A 19965-nucleotide genomic window follows, 5' to 3' on the forward strand; every position below is an offset into this window, starting at 1 on the left:
GCTGGGAAGAAAATGAAACCTGCTACAGCCCGAATGTGGATTGTGAAGCGATAGTGTGTGGTTAAAAGGTCGACATGTTTCATGCCTTGTTTCTCCTAATGGATGAGTGGCGTTTCTTCAGGGTAGAGAGGTACCTAATCTACTCTCTAATTCATTGAGGCAGTCAGGATGTTCCGAAGTGTACTGTTCCTGAAATGCCGGATTCCGAAGTAACTTATGTAGGGGATATAAATATCAAGTAGAGTGGGAAACGTCCTTCTAACGGACCTATTGGTTCCGGAACAGGTGCATCAGACTGTGCGTCTACACCAACCGCAATAAAGACGGAAAGTAGAGGTCTCCAGTGCGGAGCACCTCAGTGTGGAACCTACCCACGTCTGGACGCCAGGGATGCTGACCAGCAACAGGAATATTTTGAGCAAGTTTCAAAATGGTTGACACGAAGGACCATGTGGACTGTGATGAAGTGGCATCTTTGTGAACAATTGTAGAGAATAGTTGAATTTTATTTTGTGTAACAATGAAAATGTGGACTCTACATCAATGGGGTTTCAGTCCAAGCTGCACAGGAATTTAAGTCTACGTGCTATTGTAAAAGTCTGTGATTCATTTTCCTTCATTGTCCATTTAACTTAGTTTCCTCCAGTAGGATATTACTTCATATCATTCCTTGATACTCCTTGTCTTTGTATGCCATATAAGATCATTCAATCTTTCATTCACCAGAAGGACTTAACTGTTGGATTTCCCCTACTGTCCTCTTAATCTTCAGAGAAAAAAATACTCAATCCTGTGGAGGAGTGAGAATGTAGCAGTTATTTTCACTCCTGTGGAAAGAGAGAAGGTAGACATTGTATCTAGTCTTCTGCTGGAAAGGTTCCCCACTAACCTATTTTTCTTCAGGCTTTGAATGGGTTTCCGGAGGTAGTGTCTCCTGAAAACCAACCTTATCCTATTGGATTGGTTCTTTCCCTTTTTCTGGGTATGCTCTGGTTGGATGTTGGTCTTCAAAGAGTGTTCCCGGCACCATTCCCTTATAAGCCTTCCCTGTCACTTCCTTCTGTATGGGAAAGGTAATATGGCTGTTTGTGTTGGTGTTTTCCAGCTGACCCTCCCTTGCTGGAACAAGCGTCACTCGTAGCTATTGTTATGTGCCCAGGGCGGTCTGTTCCCTACCCTTCCGCAGGCATCCACCGACCGCCCTTGGGAAGTGACCAACTTTAATTAGCAGCTTTGATTGGATGCCTGCTGTCTCTTAACTGTCACAAGTGCCCCAGACTTCTCGTCTGCCTTTTGTATTTTCCAGGTATGGGGCACAAGGGAAATATTGTGAGATCTTGTGACTGGGTATTGTTAGTAAGATATTTACTTTTATAATATGGAGTGGAAGCATGTATCACATCGACATATACCGGATTGTGATTCGAAAGGAGACTATTTGTGCTTTAAAGTTGAACACTGTTATTATACTTGAGAAAATAAATCTCATCAAGCATCTTTTTTAACTTTAATATGTTAGTCTCTTGTTCCATACGTGCTTTTTTTAGTTCAGGAAGCATCACGCTTTCAGTATTTTGCTGTTAAAAGTCACAGAGGTACAAATGTCTATTATATCGAATATTCTGTGCTAAGTGACATGAAAAAAGGCAATATGACGGATTGGAGCCTACCTGGTCTGTTATCAGTGGGCACAGTGAAAATCCTGTATGTAGAGTAAGTTGCAGAGTTTTTTTTAATGCCAGCTCTCCAATGACCTTCTTGAGTCCAGCTTAGCAGAATCCTTGACAGTTTCTGTATAAATAAATAGTTGTATAAAGGCATTGAGCTTTTCTTCTCGTCTCTTCAGGATGGAAGTGTCATTTTCTTCTGATCTCTGCATTGAAGGGGCTCTCAGTATTGACTTCTGTCTGCCCTTTAAGCCCGATGCCTAACTCCTGTGGGATAGTGCCCTGCCTCAGTGGAGGGGGTGCTTAAGTCAGCGGGGCTTCGTTCTTTGTCTTTGTGCTGGTGTGGTACTCATAGCCCTAAGAGTCTTCTTAGTGCTGAGCCCTGCTGGTGTGGGTTGGGCCGGTGGGAACCTGGAGAGATCAGCCTCTTCCTCCTTGATGCTGAGTGGGTCCTGTTCACCCAATATGTCTGGATTCTCGGAGGATGGTTACGGCTGCATTTTAATGTGCATCCAACGCCTTTCCCTTTGACACCTCAAAGTCTTTTAACACTGAAATGCAAGGCAGAAATCTCAGGAGGTCTCATTATGATCCAGGGAAGAGGCACAGGTTGCAAGTGCCATGCTGGTCCGCCCATGAATATTTTGTGTTGTACCTTGGACAAAAGTAGAATGATGTGCATTTTATCACTCCCTTCCTGACAGCATTCTCCAAGACGAGCTGCGCAGAGATTGAAATAGACTCGAACATGTTCGTAAAAGGGGAGTTGGCTGCCAGGGCATTGAAGTGAGGCTGTCTGGATCTTTAGAAGTAGAATTGTACTCCCCATCAGGAGAAACATGGGTACAGGTTGATCAGGCAGTGATTGTTATCCGAGTCATGTAATGTAATGTAAAAGGATTTTGTAGAGCATGGACTAATCGCCCATGAGGGTCTCTGGATGCTAAGTAGGCGCCGAAGGTCCGTAGCATCAGTCGAAGAGCCAGGTCTTCAGTTTCTGATGGCATGTTGTGAGTGTGGTGGCTGTTCTGATGTCTTTGGGGAGGGGGTTTTAGGTCTTTGCTGCTAGATAGGTGAAATAGCGACCTCTTGCCCTGCTTCTGCAAATGAGTGGAATCTGTGCAAGTGACAGCGAGGCAGATCGAAGGTTGTGTGTTGGCTGGTTGAAGTTGAGATGGCGGTTGAGGTAAGGGGGTCCATTCTGATGTAGTGCCTTGTAGGCGAGGTTGAATATCTTGAAGAGGCAGCGTTTCTGAACAGCAAGCCAGTGGAGTTCCCAGAGGTGAGGTGTGATGTGGGTGCAACAGGGTAGGTTGAGAACCAGTCTTGCTGCAGCATTTTGGATGGCTTGAAGCTTGTGTGTGAGGTGGGTAGGTACTCCGTAGAAGAGAGGAATGCGGTAGTCTAACCTGCTCATAATCAAAACCTTTGTGACAGTTTATCTGGTGTCCAGGAGGAGCCATGTGAAGATCATTCTGAGCATGCAGAGGATGTTGAAGCAGGCTGATGTGATGGCATTGATTTGGGGTCTCATAGAGAGTTTGGTGTCCAGGTTTCGAGCCTGGTCAGTAGGAGTCGGTGGGTCCCAGCTCGGTGGACAGCTAAGTGGTCTCCCAGGGGGAAGTTTTGGGTCCAAAGTCCGTACTTCCAATTTCTCAGCATTGAATTTTAGACAGCAGGTGTGTATCCAGGTGGCGACTTCCGTCATTCAGCATTTGAAGTTGTTTTTGGTGTTGATGGGGTCTTCTGAGAAGGGCAGAATGAGCTGTGTGTCATCGGCGTACAAGATGATGCTGAGTCTATGGGAGTACAAGATGATGCTGAGTCTATGGGGAGTGGGGGATCTTCGCATGGGGTGCTAGGTAAATGTTGAAGAGGGTGGGGCTGAGGGATGACCCCTATTGGACTCAGCTGATTACTTCTTTGAGTTCGGATGTGAAAGGAGGCAGCCTGACCACGTTGCGTTCTTCCGGACAGGAAGGAGAGCATCCATTGGAGGGCTGGTCCTTGAATTTCTGCGTCATGGGGACTGTTGATAAGTTTGTGGTGGGAGACCATGTTGAAAGCTGCGTGGAGGTCAAGCAGAATAAGGGCTGTGGAGTATCCCCGGTCCATGATGGCGTGACTGTCATCCGTTGTTCATTGCGTACTTGCTTGGCTTGCCTGTACTAAAAATGTCAAAAATAAAGGTTTAAAAAAATACACACAGGGTAGGTTACATTTTCCTTCCAAAACCAACATCTGTTATTTAATGACGATGTGGATACCTTTTCCCACAGCATAGACCCCAATTTCCAGCTCCGCCGCCACGCATGGCTACGACTCTCAAAGTTCATACTGGGACTCCAGCAACACCTCCTCAACATCTTATTCGATGGGTAACATCTCTTTGGTCCCCAAGTGGACGGGATGTTAGAATAAATCAAGAACGACACCAAGATCGCAAATTCTACGGGTGTCCTGCAGTAGGCTACTCTGAGGGTCACCTTTAGTAGACAGCAGTCCAGGGGCAGGACAAGGCCACACCCTGCAGCCACCCACAAAATCAGGCCAAGTAAGGAACCCAGATACCAAGCAGTTCAACTTAGTGATCTGGTACTTGCGGTTTTAGAGATTGGCTACCTAAACTCCCCCGAGGCTCTCCATGCCACTGGAGTCAAGCTATCCAGGCTGATGAGGGCTAAAAGCCTGAAACCGGTCCTAGGATGCTTGTTTCCAGTCCAGGGAGGACCTGGCCTGGCAGTTCGGACTGGACTGTTCCCATTGGGCACAGGGCCAAGGCTGATTTGCATATGGCTGGGTCCAAACTGGAATTGCATGGTGAGCAAAAAAACAACGGATTTAGGCCCAGATATCTGTACTGGGGTGAATGTATGACATTGTTCTGCATTCTGTCCATCAATTGTTCTTTTTGCATTTCTCATACCTTTGGGTCACAGTGCCACTACGCCAAAATGTATGCTTCTTAAACAGGTCACCTGAAATGGTTAAGTAATCCCAAGTGCATTCTTAGTGTTATTTCCCCATGTAAATTAACAAGTACATCTTGCAATCTTTTTTATTTCCACTGCTCTGTATATCTCTTGTGGATAGACTATTTCACGAGTTGGATGCATTATCGTTCCTCATACTAAGAACTGAAGTTCATAGAAAGTCTACGAAAGTGATTTTCAGAACATCTTTACATAAATTCATTAGAGATATAGTAACAAAGTAATTGATTTCTACATACATTGCTCACCATATCGTTTCAAGTGTTAGAACTAGCAATATACAGACCGAGCGGGCATCCAAGCTCATTCAGTAAGAATAAAAGCAATAGCTACTGTTAACGACATCAGGTGTGAAGATATATTTGACAGGACATTTTAGCAAAATATTTTCATATCGGAGTTTTGCATCTTTCCACACTTAGGTTTGCACTGGTAGCGGAGTTAATTCAGAATAGCATTACATTCCCAGTTTCCCACATAACATCCCAAAAAAGGATGTGATGTGTATTTTTAAAGTGAACTGTCACCCGGGAGGGTACCGTGGTTCTGAGCAGGTGTGAGTCTAACCTCGCCTTCTATTCAGAGGGCCAGGTCTTCAGTTTCTTGTGGAACTCAAGAAGAGAGGCGAAGGCTCCAACGTGTAGTTGGAGGTCATTCCACGCTTTTGGAGCGATGTAGGAGAGGGTCCAGCCTACGATTCTAAGTCTGTGTATGCATGGGATGTGTGTGAGTAGGAGTTTGACTGAGGTGAGGTGTCTGGAAGGTTTGTGAAAGGAGATGCAACTGTTGAGGTATCCTGAGTCTATGTTGTGTAGTGCTTGGTGTGAGTGAGGCCTTTAAACTCTGAGCGTTTGTGTATTTAGAACCAGAGAAGCTCCTTGAGGTGTGGTATGATGTATGTTTTGTTTTTTACATATTTTATTAGATTTTTTAATTAAGTGCTACGTTTTTCTTTTATTTAACATATTTTATTCGATTTTTGAATAAAGAGCCCTCTGTCTACAAGAACATTATATACAGGGTATATAGCAATCAGTTATCAAACAATCTTAACTCACCCTCTTCCATGGAAATAACACCTTACCAATTCTCCCTCCCTCCCCACCAGACTCTTTGTAACGGTAGTAACAGCTAATACTGTCAACCAAGACAGTGGGCAAGTCATATATTTCCATAATTTATTTCACAACACTTATAGACATTACCCATTAGGGTTATTACTGGCGCTAGTTGTTTACTGGGGGGTGGGTGGGGGGGGGGAGATATCAGCAACCGATCAAATATATTTATCTTTTAATGCAATGATTGTTTAGCAGATATAAATTGATCCAACAGTGTGTCCCATTCAATGGAAATAAGGTGTTTCCTAAGTCCTCTATTTTCTTCTCTCCGTATTTCCATACTTTCGGCCTTTCCCCAGCACACTACTTCCTCATGCCATGATAGCTCCATCAGGGGTTGTGCAGACTTCCAGCGCATTGCGATTGCTCTTTTTGCCAGCATTATTAATAAATTAGTTAATGTAGCTTGGGTGTTCTGTGAATTCTTGTGATTACTGCCTCCTAGTGTACAGTATTCTACATTGTCCTTCCCCAGCCCTGGGGCTACTTCATGGACAAGTTTAGGAACTGTCGCCCAAAAGGGTCCATTTTGTCAGCTTGTGTATCGGCGTTGGTCGGGGGTATACAGTCCTGGTCAGAGGCACTATTTATCTCCGCCTGTTCTGCGTGGTCCTGCTTTCCTGAGGTCTGCAGTTCCGTTGGTTTCCCCCTGGTGCTACCCATTGTAGAACAGCAATATTACGTATTGTGCATCGGATGGTATGTAGTACTTGTAGACAAGTGAAGTAATAATCGCACTTCCTAGTTCAACTGCATGCTATAAACTGCAGAGTTAAGGTGAGTTCAGGAACATGCCATGTGTTTCACAGTCTTTAACTGTATATCAGCCCTTCAAATGAATCCATTATTCAATCAGACCCAAAGCAACAGGTTGAGGAAACAGGGTAGCATTAATAATAATATTCAAGGTTATTTTCAGTGTTTTGTATGAGACAGTAGCGTTAGGTGGGAGCTCCCAGCAGTCTCTGTGTTTATTTTCTATCAGTTCAGCATAATGTTGGTACGCAATCCCGCACAGATCCACCATTCCTGTCTCAACAACCAGGCGGGTGGAAGCACTCAAATAGGGGAGTAGACTCCTAGGGGGGCTGTCCGAGTATGGCACCACTATGCGTTTGTTAGAAGGGGCGATCTCAGAGGGCCAGGTTGTGCTCACCCGACCACTCCAGGACCCACCTCTCCCACAGAACTTGCCGAGTCTTATCGTGAGGTCCTCACCGGGGAGGACTCCGAGTCTAGGATCGTACACACTGAGCTTACAGTTTTCAGTTTTTTAACGTCTTTATTTCGATTTTTCATCATAAAAGACACATATATACAAAAAAATTTACATAATCTACAATGGATACATCAGAGTCATAACGATATAAATAATTAGATACATGTAGTAATCAAAAAAAAGAAAGGAAGAAAAACAAAACCAATCCATTGAAGACAAAACAAATAAAGTTAAGATCTCAATTAAACGTGCATATAAAGACGTCGAGAAAGATAATAAAATCATTTGATCATATATAAAATTAGCAGATCATCAATACTATTAAATTCATAGACCAAGGAAACAGTCAGGGAACATAGTATACAGGTTATTTGGATCGTGATTTATGAACTGATTGACTTGATTGACTTAGACCTTATCAGCCAAGCCCACCCGAGGAATTTCGCCACCCCTATAGTTAGCCATTCAGAAGTATTCGTTTTCAAGGTGTACAATGCTTCACTGCTCACTCGGGTGTTTAGTCTAGAACATACAGGTTTCAGCCACTTATTACGGGGTTCGCAATAGGCAGTACAGACAAATAAAAAATGGCCTAGTGTTTCTTCACAAGCGGCACAACAGGGACAGAGGCTAGACTCCCGCCTCTGCCAGCCGCTACTAAAAGCCCTCAGGGGCAACGAGCCCACACGAACTGATGATACAGTTTCCTGTCTAATGTTTTAAGGATTGCATCCCAATATACTTCTTTATTAGGAATTACTTTGTGGAGCAAGAACTGGCCTGTCAAGTTCATTTTCTCGGAAAGTGCAACATGTTCCGTTTTTACCATGGACCAGAAGAAGTGTTTGAATTCATCCTTGGTAGGAAAGTTTTGAGAACCCGGCTCTGACCATAGCAAGGGTAGGCCCATTTCAGTAAGGGTGTTCTTAATTTGCTTTAGCCAAGGTATGTTACCTGCCCCTTGTTGCAGTCTCACATCATGCAACTCACGGGCAAACATGGCCAGTTCCGGGGTGGACCATATGCGTCTCCATAGAGCCACCATCCTATACTGGGCCTGATGTTTAATGCTGTGCAAGCCCATGTCCATCAAAAGTGGAAGGACTGGTGTTGATGGGGGGAGACTAACTAGGTTACGAAGAAATTTATTCTGTATCCTATCCAGGACAGCCAAGTCCACACAACCCCAGATATCTGCCCCATACAATATCGCTGAACTGATTTTTGCACTATAAATTTTGAGCGCGGGCAGTACTCTTTTGGTCAGAGAGCACCGCTGCTCTTTTACTAGACAACCAGTCAAGCGGGCAAATTTCAAACAGAGTGCCTCTACTTGCTCTTTCCATTTCAACCTATAATCCAAGGTAACTCCGAGATAAGTCATTACATCGACCTGTTCCAATCTGGACCCATTCATTAAAATGTTGCCCCTCAATGGCTTTTTCTTGGTCAAGACCATAAACTTGGTTTTGTTAATGTTAATCTCAAGATCATTCAAATTACAAAAGTCCATAAATTTATTTATTGCAACCTGTAAACCCTTCTGCGTTTTGGCCAATATAAGGGTATCGTCTGCAAAAATTAAAAGGGGGAATTTTGTCCCACCCAGTGAAGGAGCATCAGTGGGGGTGTTTGAAAGAAACTCAACCACCTGATTAATGGAGAGCACAAATAGCGTGGGGGCCAGGACACAACCCTGCCTCACACCACGAGTCACGGGGAAGGATTCAGTGACCTGGCCCTGACGACCCCATCTGACCCTTGCGAAGTTACCCTCATGCATCCTAATGGTAAGATCTAAAAGTGCAGAAGGAACCCCCATCCTTCTCAATGCAGCCCACATCTTCCCTCTGGGAACCAGATCGAACGCTGATTTGAGATCCACAAAAGCAGCGAAGATCTTCCCATCTCTCAGTAACACAGTTTTCCAATAAATCATGACAAATCTTAAGATCTGATCAACTGTGCTAATGTGTGCCCTAAACCCAGCCTGCATTGGAGACAGGATATCTACGTCTATCATCCACAAATGAATTTTCCCCAACAACATTCTGGCTATTACTTTTTGAAGGGCGTCGATGAGACTGATGGGACGATAATTTCCCGGATCCGATCTGTCCCCTTTTTTATGCACTGGCAAAATCTCGGCCCCTTTCCAGGAGTTTGGGATCCTAGTGCCCCTAGCTATAGCATTTGCTAATGTTAATATATACGGGACCCAGTGTTTTTGATCATATTTGAAGAGGTCCGCGGGGATACAATCTATGCCGGGGGCTTTGCCATTCTGCACTTGTTTAAGAGCAGAGATGGCCTCGGTTTCTGTAAAAACAACGTGATCAAATGAGGGCAATTCAGACTGCACACTGGCATCTTCCCTAATGGTAGTAAGGGAGGTCCCTGAGCTTACACCACACTACGTACAGACACCACACCGTTGGATTCAAGTAACAAGTTCTTTATATAAGCAATAAAACGAAGGGAGCACTCTTATGTACACAGTGGTCGCGGGACCACAAGATCGTGGAGGAATCAGGAAGGGGGAAGCGGGACAGTCTTTTAGTCTTTGGGACAGTACGAGGCGTACCCTACGCACAGCTCTCAATCCTCGAGCCGGGGGATACGGGGTGATGGTCGCACTGGCTGCTCCACCTCTGTCGAGTCGGCTCGGTCGTGATGGTGATCTCGATGGTCCAGCCGGACCAGAGTACTCCTCGAGCCGCGACGAGGTCAACAGGGCTCGATCTGGAGAAGTTCGTGAGGAGCCGCGACGGCGTCAGCAGGGCTCCGATGGTTCAGTTCAGCTTGAGCCGCGACAGCGTCAGCAGGGCTCCGATGGTTCAGTTCAGCTTGAGCCGCGACAGCGTCAGCAGGGCTCCGATGGTTCAGTTCAGCTTGAGCCGCGACAGCGTCAGCAGGGCTCTGATGGTTCAGTTCAGCTTGAGCCGCGACAGCGTCAGCAGGGCTCGGTTGGTTCAGTTCAGCTTGAGCCGCGACAGCGTCAGCACGGCTCCGAGGGTTACAGTTCAGCTTGAGCCGTGACAGCGTCAGCAGGGCTCCGAGGGTTACAGTTCAGCTTGAGCCGCGACAGCGTCAGCAGGGCTCCAAGGGTTACAGTTCAGCTTGAGCCGCGACAGCGTCAGCAGGGCTCCGAGGTTCCAGATGAGTTCTTCTTAGGGTCAGCCGTGATCAGATCAGCAGGCTTCAGGTCCAAGATACAACTGCCCGCCAGTTGTCGGGCGGGCCCAGTTATAGTCCTGTGGCTCCTTGATCTCCGGACCCTCGCAGGCGGAGGTCTCAAGCCCTGGGGGCTGGTCGTTGGCGAGGTCCGGCGGTTGGCTCTTTGATCCCTTTGAAAGATGGGTCCGGGAATTCCCAGACGCCCAGCGGGTCTGGAGCCAGCCCTCGGGGAGGCCAGAGGGGTGATTGAAACTGGGCCACAGGGGAGGCCCAAGGGTGTGACAGATTCCGGCCCCTCAGGGGAGGTCGGAGGTGCCATCGAAACTCCCTGGCTTATCTCACTCGGGGAGCCCTTTACCCCCTGGCTGGGACTGGCGCGTCTTTGGAGTCTGGGTTTCGCTGGGGCCGAGGTCACGCTAGGCCCAAGGAGACAGGGATGTCGGAAAGGGGAGATGGCGTCCGGGCCTTGTGGGGCATGCATGGTTAGGCGTTCAGAGCCGGGCGTGGAGCGGGACAGGCAGGCCTGGTCAAGGTCTTTGGGGGATCTAGGTTTACTTGGGGTAGGACGACCAGGCTCGGGGTGTAGGCTACACTAAGGGGGAGGCTGCGCAGGGGACTCGGGGTACAGGCCTACGCTCACAGGGTGTGGAGGGACAGAGGCGACCACGCCACGAGGCCGGGTCCAACAGCGTTGTATCTGACTTCCACACGTAGTAAGGCTCCCATGAACTATGTATTGCTCCCGCGATCCTGGTATCTGTAATGGAGTAGGTCTGGTTCCCCACACTGCAAAACAGAAGTTGTTGGTGCGCTGCAGCCCTCGGGTTAGTGTTTAATTGTGTCCGCCTGATGGCCTGATGGGTTAAAGCTATCTCTGAAGCTCACTTTATTTATACCCTGCATAGTGCGACTGCCACCATGTCGTGCTCTGTGCACCCCGTCAGGAAACTCCGACATCGCATCGGGCCGCACTGCCAATCCGCAGTTGACTGCTCACTTGCTTCCCCACGAATGAGAAGTTGGCCTGGTATATGATGTTCACTATTCTAGTGAACACCTTACACCAGTCCAAACAACCCTTATGGTGATGGTTGTAAGTCAACCTTATAGACCAGCTATCCTAGTGGTAGCGTGGACAGAACAGTCTTAGGCTAAAAGACTCTTGAGGGCGTGTAAAGCCAGCTGTTTAACCATATGTAACCCCTTGAATACCAAATGAAAGGACACCACACAGGATATATATAAAATATATATGTATTTATTTACTAACACACTCCTCTGAACTCTTTATGAGATCAGAGGCAAAAGCACATAACAAGTTACTTAATCAGAATACTTTAAATAGCACAATTTACAGTTAGGCCCTAGGGGCGCGTAAAACCATATACTAAGTAAGTGGTATAAGAACCACGACTCGGGAAAAGGAAAGGCCTAGGGCCTAGAGAATCGCTGGGGCTACACTATCTGAACCTTAGGTTAGGAGTAGGAGGCCCACAGGCGGCGCGTGCAGTGTCAGTACACTCACGCGAGAGTCAATAGAAAGTCAATAGGAACTTAAAAAGGTAAGTAACGAAGATTTAGGACGCTTCCGGTCTAAATAGGAAGATACAACTAACAAAACTAGACACTAGGATAGTCAATCCCTACAGGAGCACCGAAGTACTCGCGTTACCTCACCCACGGGCTGCGGTGCATAGGTGTCAAAGTGTGTCGGGTTTTCTCGTTGATTCCCATGGAGCCTTGGAAGAAGATGCTGCAGGAGACCAGGAGGAAGATGTCCGGGTGGATCCAAGGGTGGATCGGAGTTGAAGAAGACCTGAAAGCAGAGGGGACAGAGTCTAGGTCACTAGCCAGTGACCGGGTGGAACCAGGAAGGAACCAGGCGTCGTCGAGGAGCAATCAGGTGCTGTCGTGAAGCTTGTCTTTGCAGCCACGTGGACCAGGAGGCGTCGAGGACGACCAGGTGCTGGAGAGGAGCTGTCCCAAGAAGGTTCTCGCAGATGGAGGGGTCGACTTCAAGATCGGAGCCAACAAGCCTAAGCAAAGGCAACCCACGCAGGATACACAAAAGGCTTCTGGTGCAGACCAGGAGGGTCTGAGGTACTTCACCCTTTCAGGGAAGCAAGGGCCAGTCTGGAGCAACCAGACCAGCGATGGATTCTCAAACGGATCGTCGTCACAGGGCTACTAGCCAACTGGCCAGCAACCGGGACAACGCGTCGAGCAGAACACAAGCAGAAGGGCCCCACGCAGATCTCGTGGAGTGTGGAGGGCTGGTCTTCGGTGCAGGTGGAGCTCGGTGTCGGGGTGTCTCTGTCCCCAGGGCACAGCTTCGAGGATGCCTCAGGAGCTGCGCTGTTAGCAAGTTGAAGACTTTCCAAGTTGCCTGGTTCCACGGGTCCCGACGCCTTCCACGGGGCTCAGCTGTGCTGGAGTCTTGCAGTGGGGTCAGAGAGGTCCGGGAGTCGACGTCTTGTCAGGCTCTGTGCTCTGGTTCCGGCGGGAACGGGGACAAAGCAAGCCTTCGAGTTGCTGGATGGTGCCTGGTTGCCCAGGGTGGTCACTCCTTGGCCACAAGGGAGATTCTTCAGTCTTCAGCTCAGGTGAATGTCGAAGGGTCCAGAGTTTCGTTTCAAGTCGATTCCAGGATTAATCTAAAGTCCTGGGGTTCAGCTCCTACCGTTATACACCTAAAAGGGGCTGGATTACTTTCTAGGTCCCTCCTATGGGTGGGACCAGGAAGGGGGGTGGTTTCACCCCCTCTCCTTTGTCCAGTTTCGCGCCAGAGCTGGGCTGGAGTGCCCCTGCACCGGTTTGAACTGGACTATGCATGGAGCACCTAGTGTGCCCCAGGCAGTGTCTCATTCTATTCAGCCCTCCCTGTCCCAATACACAAAGTCCTGTCTGGGGTGGTGCTCGCACCTCTCCAGGCAGGAAACCTATTGGCCAAACCTCCGTGACTGGAAGGACTCCCAGCAGCAGGAGGTCAGACTTGTGTCTGTGGCAGCAGCGTCCATTTTGTGAAGCTGGGGCTCTGGTTAACTTTAACCGGGATAGTCAGCAACAACATGTCTTCTCCCTCTAGAAGGGTGGAATGCTACCCCCATCGCCAGAATTGGCGAGGGGGTAGTATTCCAAAGCGTATGACACCGTACACGACATGTTTAGATAAAGCCAAACCAAAGTTGGCATACAACCGCGAGGATTATAATGCACTTAAGAGTATATGGTATGGCGATATCATAGAACAGCTATAAGGACATGGTTCCGCAAGCTGCAGACAGGTTTAGCTCATGCTAGAGCACCATCTCACACATAACCAAGGACTCTGTCTCCAGGATTGTTAAGGCCTGCCATAGGAGTGACTTACAGGTTACTGTGTCTATATTTAAGGGTAGATATAGGAATACTATATCTAAGCAAGGGGTGATTACCCTACCTTGCCCCCGCTGAGTGATCAGCCAGTTGTGTCAGTTTGAGTGGCCAGCCAGGGTTGGCATAATACATGCTGCAGCCCCTGGTAGGCCTTGGTTACACCTATGCTCTGGGTACCTAGGGTACACTTCTACAGGGGCTGATAAGGTGAACCAATTCCCAATTGTGGATGTACCTAGAGTACATGGTGTGAATTTAGAGAGAGTGCATCTGGGCTGTGGGTCTGATTAGCAGGCCCACAGCCACATCTAAGTCGAAAACCAGTAAAGCAAAAGCAAAAAGTGGGGGTGACCATAGGAAGCAGACCCTACTCTCCTACACCACGTCTCACAACGCCAGAGAGCACCTCCGGTCCAGCTCACCACTCTGATTCCAGTGCACCAGGGTATGACAGACCTCCAGGGAAGTGTCTGTACCTGCTTCAATTGTATGTTTGTGGCCTTTAGCGCAGGTATAAAAAAGGCTCCTGCGAGCACCAGCCCAATGCACCGGATCTGGGCTCCCTCCCTTCAGTGTAGGAAACTGTGGGTCTTTGTAGCTCCTCGTTGGGATCAAAGTGCCCAGCAGATCTGACACGAATATTCAGTATAGTAACTGCCTCCACAGCCCCTTCTCATTAGTTATTGAGTAATGTGGGCGCTGCTATGACCCTTCCAGCATACCTCATCAGTGGGGGGCTCCGCTTTCGTTCCGGACCGTGGTGTATTCCCATAGTGGTCACAGCGGAATTTCCAGTTGGTCTCAATCTTAGTGGCCTGGTTCTTCTTTGGCCCAGCACACCTCCGATGTTCCATCTGCTAGGATTCCGTCTCTCCATCTCTGCGCTGCGTAGTGTGGCCTGCGTCCCACTTTCAGTACAGGTCGCGACGCTGGTAAACGCTGTCCGTGTCCGCAGCATCCAATCAGGAGCAGCTTGCCGTTTTTCTTGGTCTTCGGTGGGGTGGGGTGTCTCCTCAGATCACCCAGGAGCTACTTTTTAGGGTCTAGTGACGCCGGGTTTGCATGTATTAGTCAGGATAGATATAGGGCCCCGGTCCAGAGCTCCGCTAGGACACGTCGCCATGCTTGTTGGTTGGCCACATCCCCCATGTGAGTGCTACATGATAGGTTGAGAGTGATTCTGGCTGCCAAATCCTGGATGATTTGTAGTTTTCTGTTGAGTTGCTTGCTGATTCCAAATCAGAGGGTGTTTCTGTAATCCAGTTTGCTATTGAAGAAGAAGTGTGTAATTGTTTTTTGTTTGTTGTACAGGATCCATTTAAAGATTTTTCCCTGCATCTTCCCGGTGTGAAAACACGATGCTGTAATTGCATTCACTTGCGTGTCCATGATGATCCTGAAGTACTGAGCATGGGTGGATGTTTATCCTAGTTCTGTTAGCAAAACAGGCGGAGTCCCATAGCAAGATGTTACTGCCAAAGATCACATCTTCGGTCTTGTAGGTGTTAAGTTTGAAATAATTGGCTTTTATCCAGGTGGTGATTTTGGACATGCAGGCGGGTAAACCTGGTCTTTGTGTTGGTAGTCTTATCTGAGAAGAAGAGGAAGAGTATGAGTTGCATGTCTTCGGTATAGGAGAGGATGTCAATGTCGTGTATATGAATGGCACTGGCCAGAGAGATCACATATGTGTTGAAGGGGATCTGGCTGAGGGATGAACCTTGCAGAACTCCACAGATGAGATTGTGGGCACTCACAGAATAAGGGGCCAAGCTGACTGCTTGTGTTCTGCCAGTGAAGAAAGAGCAAATGCAAAAGAGAGCAGGATCTTTTATTCCAATCTACTGTAGGCGTTGGTTGAGAAGGGTGTGGGAGACTGTGTCAGATGCAGTCTATAAGTCCAGGAGATGCAATGTCTCCTCTGTCCAGGATCATGCGAATGTCGGTTGTAGAGGCATTGATGGCTGTTTCTGTTTCTGTTCTGTGATAGAGTCTGAAGCCGAACTGTCTGGCGTCAAAGAGTTGGTAGTTGCTGAGGTGGTCAGTGAGAGGGATGACACTCAGCTATGCTGAATGTGCTTGGTTAACAGTCAGTAGCCTTGCTGTCCAATTCGCCTTACATCATAGCCTACAGAGCACTGTATTTGGCACTCTCTGAGGTATTGCCTTATTGTCTGTGGGCACAGCAAGGCTTTTAGCCGCACCATGGTCAATACCACCATCACCTCACTATGCTGTGAACACAGCCTGATGACCTTCAGCATTACCCTGTGCCAAACTCCACTGTACACAGCTCAAGCAGTGAGCAACACTTAGCAGTTTTCCACACTATGTTCGAAGTACCCCGCCCCATAGTACCTAATGGTAACCGGTTTTACCATTTTTACTTTCCATGGATTTTCCGTGGGAATTTAATTGGAGAATGCACCTTTAGTGGGCATCCATTAAATTTATGTATGTATATGGTACTTCTTTTTTTGTGTGAACCTGGCCAAAAAGCAGAGTAGCATTGTACGTGTTCAAAGACCAGCGTAAAGTCAACGAGTGATAGAGCTGGTTTGTGGATTGTCAATGCTTTGTGGTGTATTCTTTAATACGATGAATCTTCAACTTATTTCAAGATTGGAACAATGCTGGGGCAGTGCTGATGGATGCAACAATGTTGTTCCAGATTCTGGGTGCATAGATGAAAAGGCCTACTGCCTTGTTTTTCCTTTTTAGGTCGAGCCTGAGCCTGCGCTCAAGGGCTGCTCTTGAGCGATCTGTTGTATGTAGAGTACGTAGGAGAAGCCCCCCCCATATTTTTCATTGGCTTGTGTGTTTGTCCTTTGTAAATGCTGCCTTCGGATTCGTTAATAGGCTTGTTAGTCCCTCCTTAGTACGGCCATGTCGTCATTTGTATACTCCCATGGCTACTGGCCCCTTTACTTGCTTGTTATAAGTACAGGTACTTTTTTTTTTTTTTTAGACTGTGGCAGCAGCTTGTTTGCAGTGCCATTGGGTTTGAATGACATCGGTTAGATGCCGTTTGATTACCGGGCCAGTAATTTGCTTCATGTTGTGGGTGGAATCGCTTCAATAAATTTCGTTTCTGCGCAACGCTTTTGGACCCTTGTGCTTATTACAGTGCATTATCTTTTAGCATAGTAAATATGGGCTTTAAAGTCCCAGCTTGCACAAAGCTGATGGCTAAAAAGCCATGACTGACTGAACGAACTACTTGTGACCGTTGGGCACTTTGCTGCTCCTGTGTGATGTGGCAGTGTTTAGCATTAAGCAATATAGAGCTCGCATATCCACTTCAGTAATCAATCATCAAAGATTATGCCCGTCACTACGGATATCGCTGGTTCTTGTACTTCCTCCATCCCCAACGACCCTCCTCCACGCTCCTTTGATGGTGAGAGGGGGCGGTGGAAGGAACACTCGTACAAAGATCCTTTCAGGCTGACTAGACAGGGAAGGACCTGAGTGAAAACAAAGTGTGAAACGCATATGCCCCTTCAGCGCCAGTATTTCTTGTTCTTTTCCGCATTGTTGATGGTGGCTGTAGATCATGTTGCCGCGCCTCAGTGCCTCTTGTGGCGAGGCGGTCCTCTCATCCGTTCGGCTCCCGCCTTCCACCCTGTTCTCAGCAGTAGCCCCCCTCCCACTCCTATTGTCAGTTTATTGTAAACTGGAGACTCATCTGGCATGGACGTCACTTCCGACCATCTTGGGGGAGCAGGAGGGAGGCCGCTGTCTGGTGGTGCAAAGGAGAGTAAGACCAGTACTCGAGGCAGGTGAGGAATGAGGGCGTGTTAGGGCCGGGGAAGAGAGCGACACTGTTTTTCGGAGACTGGTCACTGGACCCCTTGCCTGGGTGGTAGCGAGTTATAACTGGAGTTCTTGCTATCCTTTAGAGCCGTAACGCTACCTCATACTCACTCCACTGTAAAAGAACACTTCCCACTGTAAAAGAACACTTCCTGCCCTACGAATCTGGATCATCCACATGCAGAGAGAGTTGAGCTGCCACAATTGCCTGCTCAGCAGCAACTGCCCTTGGTGCATCCCTTGTTTACCCTCTGCAGCTTTCAACCTACGTACTGTACGCACTAGTCCCATATTTTATACATACCAGCACAAATCTTCAGCCATACATGTATAATAATATACGATTAACTTTAATAGCTCCACGTTTCTATTCCTGTTCTCCACATACCCACTGCCCTGCTTACTTCCCTTTCCTCAAACTGTCACTCATGCAAACCTGAAACAGGAAGGCACCCTGTCTTATGTGACCTCCCTTTCACTGGTCTCTTAGCGAAAATTACCAGCCCTAACCTTGCTTGTGAGTGTGCCCGCCGTGCTGCTCTACAACATAGCTTAAAGACATTGGCGAAACCAATAGCTCTGGATAAGCACTTAAAAGGTTCCAAAGGCGAGACCTATTGGCTATGCTAATGCTTGTTTTTACACTTCTTTGTCTGCAGTCTGATGATGTCCTGGCTGTGGGTGTGCCAAGGACCACCAGGGATGATGAGTTTGTCTGTAAAACATGTAGGGTTGCTGGTCATGATGACTTCATAATGCAGCTGGAACAGGAGGGGTTTGCGAAGATTGGGTATCAAAAGCCATAAGGAAAGGAAGAAGCTTGAGTATAATTGGACCATAGTGACTGAACTGTAATACGCTTTGTAGCATGATCAGGTTTTGCCTGTTTGCTAACCTCACATATCATTCCATTTCGTACCCTAATGGGGCTCAAGATCGTATCTTATCTTATCTTTGACCCTACATCAGTTTAGTGTCTTTATTTCTAGAACATCTAATTTAGTTCTTTGGAGGCTTAAGAGGCAGTATGGGTCCAGGAGTAAGGCAATGAATTTGTTTTAAGCGAATTGTAGACTAGGACCAGATGTAGGTAAATCTTTTTTACCTTTTCTAAAATACCGAATTTTACCGATTCGGTATTTTAGAATCGGTAAATTAGATGTAGGTAATAATTCGGTATTTTTTACCGAATCGGTAAGATTCTGTAATTACCGAATCGGTATTTACCGATTCGGTAATTGCCATTCATTCCTATGGTAAATACCGATTCGGTAAAATTGGGAAATAGCCAAGGGTGGCAGGGTGTCACTTTGACACCCTGTTGCACCCCTGATTAGTGCTAGTGCTTGTGTGCCATGTGGCATGTGTCATTTACATTTTCATAGGAATTCGTTATTTACCACCAACTAATAGTTGGTGGTAAATAACGAATCCTTAAATCCCTGAAGCACTGTTAACAGTGCTTCCTACATTTCATTTACCGATTCGGTAAATCAGTAGTTTTTTGAAGCCTTACATCTCAATATCCAAATACCGGTCGGTAACCGCCGAAATGCGGTATTTTCGTCCGTTACCGACCGGTATTTGGATACCTACATCTGGCCCATAGTCTTCTACTAAGACTACAAAACAAGTCACAGTTTGATGTAATGGAAGAGCTCAGTTGCTTCCCAAAATAGATAATGCACAAAAACAATGTTTTGATTGTGAGTATAATCAGAATTTGAAACATTACAAATAAATATTAAACTTCAGTCCTTTTTTTAATACATTCTTGCATATTAGTTTTGGGAGTTTATTCTCGCTTTGTATGTGTTTTTTTTATTGTAAAGTCTTTTCAATTTCATTGTTACAGACGAGCTAAGCTCCGGCTGTATCTGGAGCAGTTGAAGCAGCTTGTGCCACTTGGACCAGATAGCACTAGACATACCACTTTAAGTCTCTTGAAAAGAGCAAAAATGCACATTAAGGTAAGATTATTTACTGCCTGCTTATTAAGTTTTAAAATGTGTCCTGCAAAATGAAGACATTTCAGAGCAGTTGTCTTATTATTCGTGATTGTAAAGCTGTTCCAACTCACAGAGAACACAACATAGTTCCAAGCTGTTATTTCTGATTGAACATAACTACTGGCCAAGAATGTGTCTTTTAGTTTATGTTCCGTATGCTGTAAGCATAGTCAGTATGTTATGTCAAGAACATGAGACGGCCCAGACCTGGAATGACATTTCAGTGGTAGAACTGAAGAAAGGCTAGATGGTTTAGGAAAAGTTCAAAATGTACAAGTTGGAGGAGGTTTAATTTAACATTGGACACAAAGGAGGTGGGAGAGGGGAATATTCAGGATAGGGACTATTCAGACGTATAGTAGACGGGTAGAACAAAGGGAGCATTAGAAAAGCTGTTGGGGTTTGGCAAAAAAGACAAGATGGAGAGCTTTCTGTGTAGTGTATGGTCAAAGACATACAGGAAAAATTATCTGACACGTGAGCATTGTACAGAGGACTTGAGTTAACAGAGCTGCTGCCTAAAGTACGGTGGCCCAGTGGAACAACTACAAAAGAAACATAGCACATTATAATCTACATTGTAGTGCG

The 19965-nt window shown here is 46.9% G+C and overlaps 1 protein-coding gene across 4 annotated transcripts in view; it reads left to right on the forward strand.

Annotated features, from left to right (window-relative positions):
- Nucleotides 1–19965, forward strand: part of MXD4 (MAX dimerization protein 4) — a 317759-nt gene that overhangs the window by 138973 nt on the left and 158821 nt on the right. For all 4 annotated transcript variants that reach the window (XM_078678599.1, XM_078678602.1, XM_078678600.1 and 1 more), the window contains one exon: nucleotides 19224–19338. In XM_078678599.1, coding sequence (XP_078534725.1) covers nucleotides 19224–19338 — 115 coding nt within the window. The remainder of the gene's footprint in view (nucleotides 1–19223; nucleotides 19339–19965) is intronic.

This window comes from Lissotriton helveticus, chromosome 2_2 (genome assembly GCF_964261635.1).
Source record: "Lissotriton helveticus chromosome 2_2, aLisHel1.1, whole genome shotgun sequence".
Classification (NCBI taxonomy): domain Eukaryota; kingdom Metazoa; phylum Chordata; class Amphibia; order Caudata; family Salamandridae; genus Lissotriton; species Lissotriton helveticus.